Source organism: Poromitra crassiceps, assembly GCF_964638095.1.
Source record: "Poromitra crassiceps genome assembly, chromosome: 14".
Taxonomy (NCBI): domain Eukaryota; kingdom Metazoa; phylum Chordata; class Actinopteri; order Beryciformes; family Melamphaidae; genus Poromitra; species Poromitra crassiceps.
In genome coordinates, this window is record NC_139633.1 from 43,325,700 (window position 1) to 43,340,863 (window position 15,164).

A 15,164-nucleotide genomic window follows, 5' to 3' on the forward strand; every position below is an offset into this window, starting at 1 on the left:
TGAATTGAACATAACTTGGTCAATAAGTATGTAACATACAAAATAACAAACGATTTGCTGCTGCCTGGCTGCTGCCTGGCAGTCTGGATGGGGCTCGCTGGATGGGTTTCGCTCGTTTCTTGGCGGTCCGGTTGAGAGCTCTGATGAAGCTCTTGCGATTCTGGGCTTATTTATGGTGCGTGTTTCAAAGTGTGCATCCAGTCTATTCTTGGAACCCCCCACCGTTGCCACCGCTGTGCGTCAGCGCCAAAGTGAAAGCGTTTTCGCCATCCATTTTACAGTATGAGAACGGCTTCCTCGCGCTTTTCCCTCCAGTTTTGGCTCGCCTCTTTCTACTGTGGAGAGACATGTCGCCACTCAGTGGGTCGGTAAAATAGATTATACACATTCAATACCTCCAATTCTGGTATAGGAGACGTAAAAGTGTTAGATCAACGTCCCACCGTCAAAAAAAAAAAATCGAGTTTTTTTTTACGTAAAAACACGTCATTGGCAGTGAACCGTTGGATTTGGTTTGACGTAAAAACATGTCATTGGCAGTGAACGTGTTAAGATGACGTTAGTGGCTCGAGTCTGTTTCGTCCTGAAACCCACACGCTTTGCGGTGGTGGTTTTAGCGTAACCTATGTGCGATTCGAGGCGTAAAGTATGTGCGTTTTAGCGTAACTTATGTGGGATTCGAGGCGTAACCTATGTGCGATTCGAAATAACGTATCCGAGATAGAAAACGTTATGAATATAGCCACGTTATAAACAACAAACTAACGCCGGTGATCCGTATGGAAACAGTGTTACTCGAAATGGTTAATATTGGCCACAGCAGGCGATTACCCATGAATGCACTGCGCTCTTAAAGGGATATTTATCGACGAGATTTTTGCCAAGCTGGACCTGATTAGTGATTTGCTCCGTTCGCCCAGACGGGTGTCAAGCTGTCAGCAACAAGGCTGGGAGGATCACACCGGAAGAAGCACCCATCAGCAGATCAGGCAAAAATGGCTGCCAAAAATAAGGTGGATATAGAAACTTTTATTGAACTAACGTTTCGACGCAGCCAGGGTGCGTCTTCATCAGAGACGCTGATGAAGAGGCACCCTGCGTTGAAACGTTAGTTCAATAAAAGTTTCTATCCACCTTATTTCTAGCTGCCATGATGCCTATGGGTGCTTCTTCCGGTGTAATAGACGGTTTTAACTTGACAAAAAAAACGTCTGAGGGTTTTACAGCAGAGCCATAATGCTCTACAGCCGTAAGGGTTAATATGTCACTTTTATAAGTTTAGAACAAAATGTAGACGGTCAAAGTAACCATTTAGATTACTCTTGTGTGCTCAGTTTATCAAAATTACGGCTATTTAGAAATCTGGCTTTATTTTATGCATTAAATGTCATTGGGGTGCTAGGATAACAATGCATTATGGGTAGTCGGCTACTGTGGCTAATGCTAGCGGTTAGCGTTAGTTACTTTACATGGCAATAAAACGCCACTGAATGACCAAATTGATTTAACTTTTAACCATTTCGAGTAACACAGTTTCCATACAGACCCCCAGCGTTGCTTAGTTGTTTATAACGTGACTATATTTATAACGTTTATAACGTACTCCGGTTTCTGGTTTATAATTCGTTCGGGGGGGGGGGACACTTCACAAATTGCATGCAATTTTTGAGAAAAGCTGCTGGAAAATAGAATGCCAGCCACCATAAAACACAAAAGAAGAAGAAACTCTCCTCAGGGTCCAGTCAGTCAGCCCCTCGCTGCTGTGTAACGTTAGCTGGCCACCCCACAATGTCAATACAATGGCTGCATCCGACAACTTTTCAGACACCCTGGAGATAATCTTTCTCTAAAGAAACTAATGTTAGCGACGAATCTGGAGACCTTTTCTGACATGGAATTAACATGACCAGCAAGCAGCAGTAAGCAGGCAATGGTAATAGCTGGGTAACTCCCACTAGCATTGATGCTAACTTTGCTAAGTTAGTTAGTTATCGACTTTTAGCTGTGGTAAAAAAAAAAAACATTTCCAAAGATGGCCCACAGTGACAACAGCATACCTGCCAACCTCAGGGCTTAAAATTCACTTTGCAAACTGGGGGGGGGGGGGGGTGTTCTGCAGATAGGGGGGATTTATACATTTTGGGGGGATTTATAGACTTTAGGGGGGATATTTTCAGCCGATAATTCTATAACCGACAAATATCTGCTTCTCCTGTTCGATAAGCGATAATAATTTCACATTTTTGTGTTTTAAATAAATTACTATGGCTTTTGTCATTGTGTTTTATCTACAGACTAAGCAGCCATAGGCTTTTGGTTCTATCAAAGCCTTTATTTTTTGTATTGAGTGACACACTACTAAAACACTCATATCATATTATATCAGAAGTGTTCTTTGTTTTGTGTTCACAGTAGTGATGTCAGTTAGATTTGGTTACATCTGCCTTTCTTACTGTCATGTTACTGGCAAAGCTGTTCGAATTTTGCATTGGGGACAGTTCTATTGAAGTGCGGCCCGCGGGCGCCCCCTGTGTGGCCCGCGATGGAATTGCATTTTTTACAGTGCACCTGAACGCAACATGCAAGATACCCGCTGAATAACTGTCCAAATGTTCATGTTATTCTGGCCAATACTCACACTTGTGTTATAGCATTTCAGGCTGGAATATGGAATATCTTTCAATAATCTATGATTTAGCTGCTAAATTGTCAAATACCGCCGTCTGCTCGCTATAGGCACTTATGTATGTACTTAACCTAAGTAACTATCCAGTGTGCACAACATTGTCAGACTAAACTCCGTCTGACACCTACAATCCGCTACAGAAAAATGTATATTGATTGTTTATAAACTGGCCCCTGGCCTTCTATCATTTCACGAAAGTGGCCCCCGGGCAAAGCAAGTTGAGTATCCCTGCTTTAAAGGACGAACACGGAAATTCTCTTTCCATCACCTGGTTCAGCCCGGGGTAATCAGTGCACAGCAGGGCACACATCAACAACACTCCATGTTGAGTGGTGATGTGACGGGGAAGCCTATGCGACACTGTGTGTAGTTCTGGATTAGCTTAGCACAAGCTTTTTACTTCTAGGGCTCGCATTTACGCTTCAAAACTCATGAAAGTGGTCCTCATGTGTGAAGATATCTCACTGAACACTGGTTCGCGTTTGATTAAGCTTGCATTGCCCACAGACCTTATTTGAAGCATGGCACCAAAAACCCATTAAAAAATCCCATAGGCAGAAACGGTGAAGAACCCGGAAGTCTGCGACTTCCGCGTTCCGACTACAAAAATACGTCATCCCTGGTAGGGATGCAGCGGTATACCGTTTGAAAACATCACGCTATCAAAACCACAAAAATTTGCCTTCATACCTTCCCCACGGTATCAGCTGTTTCCCCAAAACAAAATGCCCAGGTCGCTTGCAGAGTGCAGTTTACATGGCCCCTCCCCCTGGCTGCATGCCTACCTAGACTAGAGCACAGTAGAGAGGAGCCGCCAGGACCCCCCTGAACTTTCCCCCATCTAAAAAGACGACGTCGGATGTATGGGAATATTTCGGCTATTGTAAAAACACAAATGGTCCGCAATACCGCGATACCGTGAAACCGTGGTATTTTTGTCCAAGGTTATCATACCATCAAAAACTCATACCGTTGCATCCCTAATCCCTGGGGCTCTCTATACCACCATAATGCAATAAAATCCAAGTTAAAAATGTTTGCTTTTCTATGCAATCAGAACAGTGAAATCGACATTTTGTATTTTTATCACAGTCCCTGTAACATCCAACATCATAGCACACATTTTCTGTGCAATCTGAGCAAAACAATTAACATATCGGTAAGAAAAAAGTACTTGCAGGATTCGTAAATTAAGAAAATAAAAAATCCTAACTAAAAAAGTTGATAGTGTTTTTGAGAATCAATAGCATATCACAAAACATTGCGATACTCAACTGTATGGGTATTTTGTTACACCCCTAGACCGCGGCCGTGCCAAGAGTCAGGGGAGGAGCAAGAGCCGGCCCCGCAGCAAGTCCAGGTCTAGATCCCGGTCTAGATCCCGGTCTAGATCCCGGTCCAGAGGGCGGAGCCACGGCCGCAGCAAGAGCCGTCCTCGGAGCCGCAGCATCAGCACCAGCAGCACCAGCAGCTCCGCCTCCAGCGCAGGGTTGGTACAAAGTCTTGAAAGTTTGAAAGATGTTTGATTTTAACAGTCATGTTTTCAAGGTTAGGAATGGACTTGAATTTGAATATACTCCTTGAAAAGTGCTTGATTAAGATACTGAAAACCCAAATTGCTCCCGATGGTGTGCCAGCACCCTGCGTGGTAGCCTGCCGCCAAGGGTGTATGAATGGGTGAATGTACCTACTGATTGTAAAGCGCCTTGGATAAAAGCGCTATATAAATGCAGACCATTTTGATTTTCATCATAATCTTGTGTTTCATCTCTACACAGTCACTCATGTAAACAAAAATCTTTTAATGCATGAAATGAGACGATCCCGTCGTCCTATTTATCGTCTCCTGGCATCTCACGAAAGACACCATCAGCGGGTGATGGATTGAGATGGGCACTGAAATGTAAAGGGTAGTTTTCTGTTCAGCTCCACTCCACGTCATGAGGGCGACCATCTGCTCTCCGCTCTGACAATGCTTCAAAAGTGCTTGAATAATTCAATGAAGTTATTGTTAAAAAGCGGTACGAACCCTGTTACTGTTTAAAAGATGTACGAACCCTGTTACTATTAAAACGTGGTTCAAACCCTGTGGATGTTACTGTTAAGCTGTACGAATCCTGTTGCCGTTAAAACGCTCTATGAACCCTGCAGCAGCCAACATGGCACTGACCAGCACCAGGGGTTCAAGGAGCTGGAGATGGCCCGGAGGAGGAAGGAGCTGGAGGAGATGCTGAGCAGACCCATCCAAAAGTCCATCCTGAAGAAACGCACCGACTCGGACGACTCGCCCTCGCTCCGGGTAAAAACCGCCAAGTCGAGTCTCGACTCCCCAGTGTTTGAGTCTGAGTCCAAGTCTAAGTCAGGAAAGAAGAGTCTTAGTTGTCTCCCCCATAGTGTACCGTAGGGAATCAGGGTGACATATTTTTGGAGGCTTCCCCAGAAGTCCCTGCACTTCCTGGCTCGTACGTGTAAAAGCGAATGGGATTTTTGCATGGGGATTTCAGTTAAATGCATGAAATAAGGTCTGTAGTTAACAAAAGATTTATGAAACAGCAAAGTTTATGGTCAGAAAGATAATCTTCACAATTGAGGACCACTTTTATGATTTTCGAGGAGTAAATGCATTTTCAGAAAATGCTTCAAAAATCATATCGCAGAACACAAACTTCGCTGTTTCATAAACTTTTGTTAACCACATACCTTATTTCATGCATTTAACCAAATCCCCATACAAAAATCCCATTCACTTTTACATGTATGAGCCAAGAAGTGCTAGCGTTCAGGTCTTCTGAGCGTCCAGGTCTTCTGGACTCATTCCTGCCGTAATCTATTACCTGAGTCTGAATCCGGAGTTACTGAAAATCAGCGTGAATCCACATGTAGGTGGAACACTTATGCCTGCCCTAGTGCCCTTGCACAAAATTGAATCACAGTATCAATAGCTATCAATATCTTATGCCAAATTATTAGGGTCTGTTGAAAAAAAGAGTCTGAATGCCTGAATGCTCGAGTCCAAGTCCGAGCCATATGTGCTGAAGTCCAAGTCAAGTCACAAGTCTGGAAAATGTGTCCAGAACTCAAGTCAGACTCGACTACAGCACTGCCTGATAGAATTGTTTTGAGTTTTTAGAGTCAAAACTAACTGAACCCCAAATCTGTGTAAAGCCTGATATGTAAAGGTAAAAAAAAAGGCAGCTGAAAGGTCCATCTGCTATTGGCCATCTTTGCTGCGAGGTGGTGATGTAAATCACCTGGGGCCGGTTGCACCAACAGAGCGTAGGCCTGGTCTTCATTGGTCATACACCTGCTGTTACCTGCTTCCAAGGGCACTGACTACTACCACAAAGTGGTAGTGGCAATGGTTGGATTTGTTCTGTTGACCCCAGTAAGAGTCTAACAAAAATTGAATGAAAGATGAAAGCTCAGAACCCACAGATTCCACTGCAGTGATTCCCACAGGATTTCCTTTTAACATTTTAAAGTCAAATGCATCAATTTGGTGCACTTGAGAGCAAAATTAGATAGATCTATGAAGAACAACACCTCACATCCTCCTTACTGTACTGTGGGTTTACACAATGATGACAAATAAATGTAAGTAAGTAAAGTTTATATATATAGCACCTTTCACAGAGCAGAGGCACAAAGTGCTTCACATAGTCAACATATATATATATATATATATATATATTTTTTTTTTTTACCTTTATGTATACAGGGAGGGCTCTTGAGAGCGAGCTCTCATTTACAAGGGCGCCCTGGTACAACAAAACACATACAGGAAAAACAAAGTTGCAGATAGACAAGATTAAGTACTGTACTACTGTACTTACGGTAAGTACATGAATTAAAACATGCGCACTCCTCGCGTGTGGTGCCCTCGATGTGCACTTTGAAGGTAGCAGTACAGTTAAAACAATACAGTTAAAACAACAATGAAGAATAAAAACAAAACAAAAAAACAAGACTGAGATACACAAGAGGCTAAACAAAGGCCAGACTGTACAGATGAGTCTTTAGCTGTTTTTCGAAGAGGTCAACAGAGGCAGCAGATCGTAAGGCCAGTGGAAGGGCATTCCACAGAGTGGGGGCAACAAATTGAAAAGATCTATCACCTTTAGTTTTAAGTCTAGGGCGAGGAACGGCTAGTAGGCCCTGGTCCAAAGACCTCAGTGACCTGCTGGTGGTGTAAGGGTGAATAAGACTGCTGATATAGGCAGGAGCCTGACCATGCAGGGCTCGATAAGTAAGAACAAGAACTTTAAATTGGATCCTAAATGAATGGCAAGCCAATGTAGGTGTGCTAATATGGGAGTGATATGGCATCTCTTACTGGACTTGGTCAACAACCTCGCAGCAGCATTCTGGATCACTTGTAGACGGTCCACAGATGACTTGCTCAGGCAAGTGAAAAGAGAGTTGCAATAATCCAAACAAGATTAAACAAAGGCATGAACAATCATTTCCAGCTCGGGTGGAGAGATAACGGATCAGAGTTTGGAGATATCCGAGATGGAAAAAGGAAGTACGGGCCAGAGATTTAATATGATGATCAAAGCTCATAGCTTGATCAAAAATCACACCGAGGTTCCTCAGGTTAGAACGCACAGTAGAGGAGAGAGACCCCATACATCACACCGAGGTTCCTCAGGTTAGAACGCACAGTAGAGGAGAGAGACCCCATACATCACACCGAGGTTCCTCAGGTTAGAACGCACAGTAGAGGAGAGAGACCTCATACATACATTGTGCAACCTGAGGAGCAATACCATCCGGGGCAATAATAAGGACCTCGGTCTTGTCGGCGTTCAGCTGGAGAAAATTATTGCCCATCCAGTCCTTAATAGCCGACAGACAGTTGTGCAACACAGAAAGATTGTCAATTTTATCTGGCTTAAAAGAGATGTGCAGCTGAACATCATCAGTATAACAATGATAAGAGACACCTTCAAATTGATTAATAATCAGCCCAAGGGGAAGCATATAGAGACCAAATAAAATAGGGCCTAAAAGAGATCCCTGGGGCACCCCGCAGAGCAAGGCAGCAGTACTAGACGTATATGGACCAACAGACACAGAAAAACTCCTGTCCGCAAGATGGGAGGAGAACCAGTCCAAGGCCCTCCCAGAGACACCCACCCACTGCCGGAGCCTATCGATCAGAATACAGTGATCAACTGTGTCGAATGCTGCGTTAAGATCCAGCAGCACAGGACAGAGCGCTCACCTCTGTCAGAGCACATGATGTCATTTGACACTCTGAGAATGTCAATTTCAGTTGAGTGCCTCTGACTGAACCAAGACTGGAATGCGTCATAAATATTATGGTCATTATTAAGAGCAGCAGTACACTGTTTTGTAACACCTTAAAAAAAAAAAAAAAAAAATCGAAGGCAACTTGGAGATAGGTCTATAGTTTTTGGGCAGGGATGGATCAAGGTTAGTTTTCTTTAAAAGAGGCTGAACAACAGCATGTTTAAAATAAGATGGAACACAACCAGAGTGGAGGGAATGATTAATGATCGACACCAGACACCATTATGAAATAATGTAAAATTATGAGACGTTGTAATTTTCAAAGCAAATACATAGCCGGAACTTCCAGTTTTGTCAGGAAAGTACAAATACATAGTTGTAACTAAGTTACAACTATGTATTTGCGTCAAAGATTACAGTGTGTTGTAATTTTGCATTATTATTTCATAGCGTGGTAAATGCATGAATCACAACATGTACATAAGAGCGTTTTGGCGCTGTTGGAATGTGTATTTGGTGACGTAACAGGGCTAGGTTAGCCATTCCGCAGACTACCAGTCATTGTGCTAAGCTAACTAGCAGGAGGGGTGCGTCGCTACTTTCTACTACATGCACAGAGAAGAGAAGGACATCCATCTTCTCGTCTTACTATCGGGAATGTGGCAAAAAGATGAATCTCCAAAAATGTTGGCATGTTGCTTTAAATGTATTTACCATGCTACATGCTAATGTATTTACCATGCTACATGCTAATGTATTTACCATGCTACATGCTAATGTATTTACCATGCAGCTACATGCTAACTTTGGCAGCGCTGCTAATCATTGCACCCTCTCGTCTGTGTTGTCAGAGTGGCGACTCGCCGCGGGCGCTGGAGGGCTCCAGCATGTCACGGGCGGCGGAGCGCCTCATGGCGGCGGTGAAGGGCATGGAGCCGCACATGCTAGCCACCATGCTAGCTGAGCTGCGCTCCGACCCGCAAATGGTCCAGAAGATGGGGCTGGATGCCGAGATCACAGGGATCCTGGACCTGCTGGGAGGGGAGGTAGGGGTTGGACGATGAATCGATCTAGATCGAAATGTCTTTATATTGATCGATATCATACCATATTGATATTGTATCGATGCCAAGTGAAAACATCAATATATTGTCCTCTTTAACACATTCAGTGCCACAGCGCTTCAGTAAAATTGTCTGGAGCCTGTGCCAGATTCACTTCCATTCAGTTGAAAACAGCTATAGAATTTTTTCTATTATGGCTATATTAACGGGGCTGGACTTTAATGAAACATTGAACACTCCTGCTTCTTCCAAAGAAGAAATTTTGTTTCTAGACAGTTCCATTATGAAATTACAGCCTCTCAAAAAAGTGCACTTTCAAGGGTTTTCTGTCGTTTTTTTTTTCTTTCCAAGATATAGCCCCTTTTATGAATACCTTTTGCACTCTAATTTCGAGCACATTCACTGACTCTGGCTGGTGTTTTCTGATGTGGTGGCGTGTGGTGTGGTTTCTGTGCAGCCACACACCCCTCTCCCCCCCCCCCCCCCCCCCCCCCCCCCCCCTCTCCACCTCTGAGCTGCGGGCTCCTCCCACACGCACAGAGTTTGCTTTCTCGACTCTGTTTTTGCCCCGGACAGATCCCAGCTTTGCTGCGCGCATCATTTCCTTGATGGGCATCAAGGAAATGATGCGCGCTGGCAAACGCGACTGAACGAAAAGGCTTGGCCCGTTCGGCTTCGGATGCTGGCTTTCTAGGAAATCGTGTGGAGATAGATAGAAGCATAAGAGCTCAGTTGTGAGCGCGGATGCAGCCGAGCCCACTCTCGCTGTAGACGGAGCAATATATACGGCTCTGGCAGAAAGCATGCATCGGTGTCCACGGCTTTCTCCGCTGTCTCCTGTACAAAGTAAAGGATCTGAGGTGGGTGGAGCAGCTCCTGTGACGATGTTTAAGGTGGCGCCGTGTGATCCCTTGAAGGGATTCATGCTCACTGGCTGGGTACGACCTTAAACAGCAGAATTATGGAATAATATGAATTATGATTTTAGGACGTCCACAGACGTCCTTGGCACTGAACGTTACTTTTTTTTAGGACGTGCACAGACGTCCTTGGCACTGAATATGTTAAAGAAGACATGAAACATTTGATCATGTGACTAGTTCCTTTGCATTTCACCTCAGACAAGACAGGACACTGCTTTCAAGTCTGAAATTTACCTAGATTTGCTAGAAAGATGAATGACTTAACAACTTTTTGCCAACTAGGGCACTGCTAGATGATGTCACACTACTGTAGGTTGACTGTACAGTATGACAGGAGAGTACAGTAGTGGAGTACAAGCTAGTTAAGTGTTGGTAGTAAGGCTTTTGAATTCTAACAGGCTCACAGCAGGTTGTGTTTCTGACTTGGATTGTCATTGTTTTGATTCATCAAAACGTTCAAAATCCTTTGTACTGTACAGTCAACCTAAGCCGTTTTCCCACATGCGCTTTGTCCCGCTAAATGACCGGAACGTGGTCTAATGCCTGCATGTGGGAAAGTCGTCGTGCCGGTATAAGCGCGACCCCGTCATCGCCAACATTTCACCAGTTTCGAGCCAGTCAGAAGAGCGGTATGCGCGATAACAGGCGCAAGTGTAGAACGGGTCCAGTCATTTGCCGGCATGGGCGAGGTGTACACACGTTGCTTAATGTTCCAGCGGGCATAATCTAATCATTCGCGCACATTAAAGCAAACTGGCGAAATTATCTTGTGATCTCTCCTCTGCTGCCTGCTCGCTCTCTGGCCACAGTCGTTCAGTCCTCCTCCTTTAGTCACAGGCACAGCCCGACAGGGACACAGACGAAGCAAATGCACGAAGCGAAATGTGGAAGTATTTTGCTTGTTGCCGACAGCGAAGGCAAGCCCGGACACATCAAACGAAGCCAGTCTGTAAAAAGTGCTTCAACGCGACGCAGGTGAACAGATAAACAAGCAAACTTATTTCACCATCAAGAGTTTTGCCGACACGTCACTCCCCACCCGCTCTGCAGTGCCGCCCCGCCCCCCAACATACAGGCAATTTGGCTGCTAGATTCCCATATGCGAGAGCCGAAGTGTGAAGGGAAATGTCCGATATTGACTTACAGGTAATTTTCCGGTACGCATGTGGGAAAACGGCTCTAGTGACATCATCTAGCAGCGCCCTAATTGGCGAAAAGCTGTTCATCTTTCTAGCAAATCTAGGTAAATTTCAGACTAAAAAGCAGTGTCCTGTCTTGTCTGAGGTGAAATGCGAATGAAATAGTCATATGAAATGTCAAATGTTTCATGTTCTCTGTAAGATACGCCTTGTAAATCCAAGGTGATTGTGATCAAGTAGGGCTGTCCCAAACGATTATTTCCTTATCGATTAATCTAACTATTATTTTTTCGATTAGTCGATTCATCTAACGATTATTATTATTTATTTTTTATTGTATAACAATACATTTACCCAAAACAAATGAATAACCAAAAACTTCTCAATTTCAGTATTTTATTTAACCATCTCATTCTCTTTAACAGTCCAACATAAAATCTCTCAAATAAAATTAAAGCAAGAGCTTGTCCTCAAATAAAATGAATATAGTGCAATTCAAAATAAAATAGTAGAATAAATAAAATGCAAGTCACTTTCAGGAGGAATACCAAAAACCTTGTGCAATGCCAACTAAGTTTAGCAGCAGTCCAACATAAAATCATCATCTTACAGTACAATGGTGTGCAATTTTCAGTAACAGTGCTCTTAATTTTGGAGAAAGACAAATGCTCCATGTAAGATGGTCACACATCATCCAGACACAAGACTGTGTCTGTAGCATCCACACCCAACATGGGTCCATGTGAAAGCATGGGAAGGCCCACTGGAATCGACTGGAATGAGGCACGCGACCTGTTTAGAAGAGTGTGCTGACGTCAAATGACGCTCCGCTGATGGGTAATGTGGCTAATGTTAGCGGCTAACTGTTACTTGTCGTTACTGCCGGAAGCTGGAGCACGTTATAAACATTATAAATATAGTCACGTTATAAACTAACCAATGCTGAAAGTGGAAATCGAAATGGTTAAAAGTTAAATCAATTTGGTCATTCAGTGGCATTTTACTGCCATGTAAAGTAACGACAAGTAACAGTTAGCCGCTAACATTAGCCACACCATTTTTGTTTTGTGACGATTGTGACGCGTCGAGGCACGTAGCGTGCGTCGACGTAATTACGTAGTCGACGGCATCGATTACGTCGACTCGCCGGGACAGCCCTATGATCAAGGACCCATTAACACATTCAGTGCCACAGCGCTTCAGTAAAATTGTCTGGAGCCTGTGCCAGATTCACTTCCATTCAGTTGAAAACAGCTATAGAATTTTTTCTATTATGGCTATATTAACGGGGCTGGACTTTAATGAAAGATTGAACACTCCTGCTTCTTCCAAAGAAGAAATTTTGTTTCTAGACAGTTCCATTATGAAATTACAGCCTCTCAAAAAAGTGCACTTTCAATGGTTTTCTGTCGTTTTTTTTTTACTTTCCAAGTTATAGGCCCTTTTATGAATACCTTTTGCACTCTAATTTCGACCACATTCACTGACTCTGGCTGGTGTTTTCTGATGTGGTGGCGTGTGGTGTGGTTTCTGTGAAGCCTGTGTGACACACACACCTCTCCCCCCCCTCCCTCCCCCCTCTCCCCTCTCCACCTCTGAGCTGCGGGCTCCTCCCACACGCACAGTTTGTTTTCTCGTTTTTGCCCCGGACAGATCCCAGCGCGCATCATTTCCTTGATGGGCAAACGCGACTGAACGAAAAGGCATGGCCGTTCGGCTTCGGATGCTGCCTTTCTAGGAAATCGTGTGGAGATAGATAGAAGCATAAGAGCTCAGTTGTGAGCGCGGATGCAGCCGAGCCCACTCTCCGCTGTAGGCAGAGCAATATATACGGCGCTGGCAGAAAGCATGCATCGGTTTCCACTTTCTCCGCTGTCTCCTGTACAAAGTAAAGGATCTGAGGTGGGTGGAGCAGCTCCTGTGACGATGTTTAAGGTGGCGCCGTGTGATCCCTTGAATGGATTCATGCTCACTGGCTAGGTACGACCTTAAACAGCAGAATTATGGAATAATATGAATTATGATTTTAGGACGTCCACAGACGTCCTTGGCACTCCTCGTTACTTTTTTTTAGGACGTCCACAGACGTCCTTGGCACTGAATGTGTTAACTTAAGTGATAAAAAAACCATTTGCACTTGTGCATTTGCACACAGAAATGTGGCACTTCATAGCGAATAACTATCTATTTTTATTTATTTATTTATTTTATTAAAAATAGTTGATTGTTTTCCATTTAAATGTCTGGAAGAAATCAGAAATAAAATGGTCAAATCATATATTAGTTTATTTTTGTGAGTTGATATAAATCTAACTGTGTTAAATGTGCATACATGTATGATATCGTCTCATACCGATCGCAGGCCCCTGAATTGAATTGAATTTAATAGAAACCGTATCATGGCAGACTTTGTGATATCAGCAAATATTGTATCATCCAAAGAATTGTTGTAGTATTGTATCATGATTAAACTTGTTATTCCCACCACTAGGGGGAGGACAGGGCGGAGGAGAAGGCCAAGGACGATATAGACGACGAGGAGAAATTCCTGTATGGAGACGCTGAGGAGCCCAGGCTGCTGGCCGCCAACACAGAGCTGCTGCCCCAGCACGGCTTCTCGGAGCTGTACGGAGACCTGACAGAGGAGGCGCTGTACGGAGACTTCCCCCAGCAGAGCGCCGTGCTGGGCCAGAGCTACAGCCTCGCCGCGGGGGGGTCGCCCTACACCCAGGCCCCTCCCCCCACCGGAGACCCGCGCCTCCTGCAGGCGGACATGCGGTTCGCCCCGGAGCACAACATCACGGTGCAGGTTAGGGTATCCCTGATTTGAATTGAAATCATATTGTGGCAGACTTTGTTATATCAGCAAATACCATATCGTTGTCCAAGTAATCTACTGTATATAATGTATCGTGATGAAACTTGTGATTTACATTACACACCCCTATGATGTGATGAAAGTGGTGTTGAGGTCATAAAATATACTGAAGAGGTCTTAAAAGGTATTGAATTTAACCTCATATACCCTGCAGGTGTCAAATGCCGCCTACCTGCCCATGACGCAGCCGCTGGAGGAGAGCGATCCGCAGGCGGTGGAGGAGTACGATAAGATCCAAGACCTGCTGAAGACCATCGGCCTGGACCTGGGTGTGGCTGAGATCACCAAGATGGCCGCCAGAACCAAGGAGCGTCTCGAAGGAAACAAGCCCCCACCTAAGACTCCCACCCGCCGCCAACGCTACTCCTCCGGGAGTTCGGAGGGCAGCGGGCGCAGCCAGGGGCGCGGCCGGAAGAGCCGCAGCTTCAACTCCGGGAGCAGCAGCAGTAGGAGCAGGAGCCGCGGGGGCAGCTGGAGCAGCGACGATGGGCGGAAGAGCCGGAAGGCATCGCCCGACGGACGGAAGAGCCGGAAGGGATCGCCTGACGGACGGAAGAGCCGGAAGGGATCGCCTGACGGACGGAAAAGCCGGCAGGGATCACCCGACGGACGAAAGAGCCGGAAGAACTCGCCCTCCCCCAAAGCACGTAGCGTCAGCAAACCACGTAGCGTCAGCAAAGCCCACAGCGCTAAGGAGCTCAAGCCCGAGAGGAGCGACCGTGCAGCGCCGCCCAAACAGCAAACCCCGGAGCCTAAATCCCCCGCCCTGCATCCCGGGATGCCTATCCCCTCCTATGGCATGATGCCCCCCAACTTTCCGCCCCCGGGGTACGGACAGTCGCCCCCGGGTTATGGACAGTCCCCAGGGTACCCCTACATGCCGCAGCACTGGCCGCATTGGCCGCCCATGTACCCGCCGCCTAACATGGCCATGCCGCCACCGGACCCCCGAGACGACTTCCCCCCTGCGGTACCACAACAGACGTACAACAAGGGTCGGTCTGATCAATATGATTCATATCAGATTAGATGAGACTGTGTGAAAGTCAGAAACACAAACTAATGAGAAAACTTAAATTGTTATGTTTTTTTCTATGGCACTTCATCTAAAATGAAGAGTTCACAAAGTGCTTCACAGTCATAATAGTAAATTATATGAGGAGATAAATAGGGGAAATTAAAATAAAGCAAATTTGGAATCGGAGTAAAGTGAATATA

At 45.1% G+C, this 15,164-nt stretch overlaps 1 protein-coding gene across 3 annotated transcripts in view; it reads left to right on the forward strand.

Annotated features, from left to right (window-relative positions):
• The window catches only part of znf318 (zinc finger protein 318), a 67,763-nt gene that overhangs the window by 13,531 nt on the left and 39,068 nt on the right, over nt 1-15,164 (forward strand). For 2 of the 3 annotated variants that reach the window (XM_083651065.1, XM_083651067.1), the window contains exons 4-8: nt 3,989-4,175; nt 4,838-4,985; nt 8,794-8,988; nt 13,560-13,877; nt 14,101-14,941. In XM_083651065.1, the coding sequence (XP_083507191.1) occupies nt 3,989-4,175; nt 4,838-4,985; nt 8,794-8,988; nt 13,560-13,877; nt 14,101-14,941 (1,689 nt within the window). The remainder of the gene's footprint in view (nt 1-3,988; nt 4,176-4,837; nt 4,986-8,793; nt 8,989-13,559; nt 13,878-14,100; nt 14,942-15,164) is intronic. The other variant, XM_083651066.1, reaches the window with a different exon arrangement.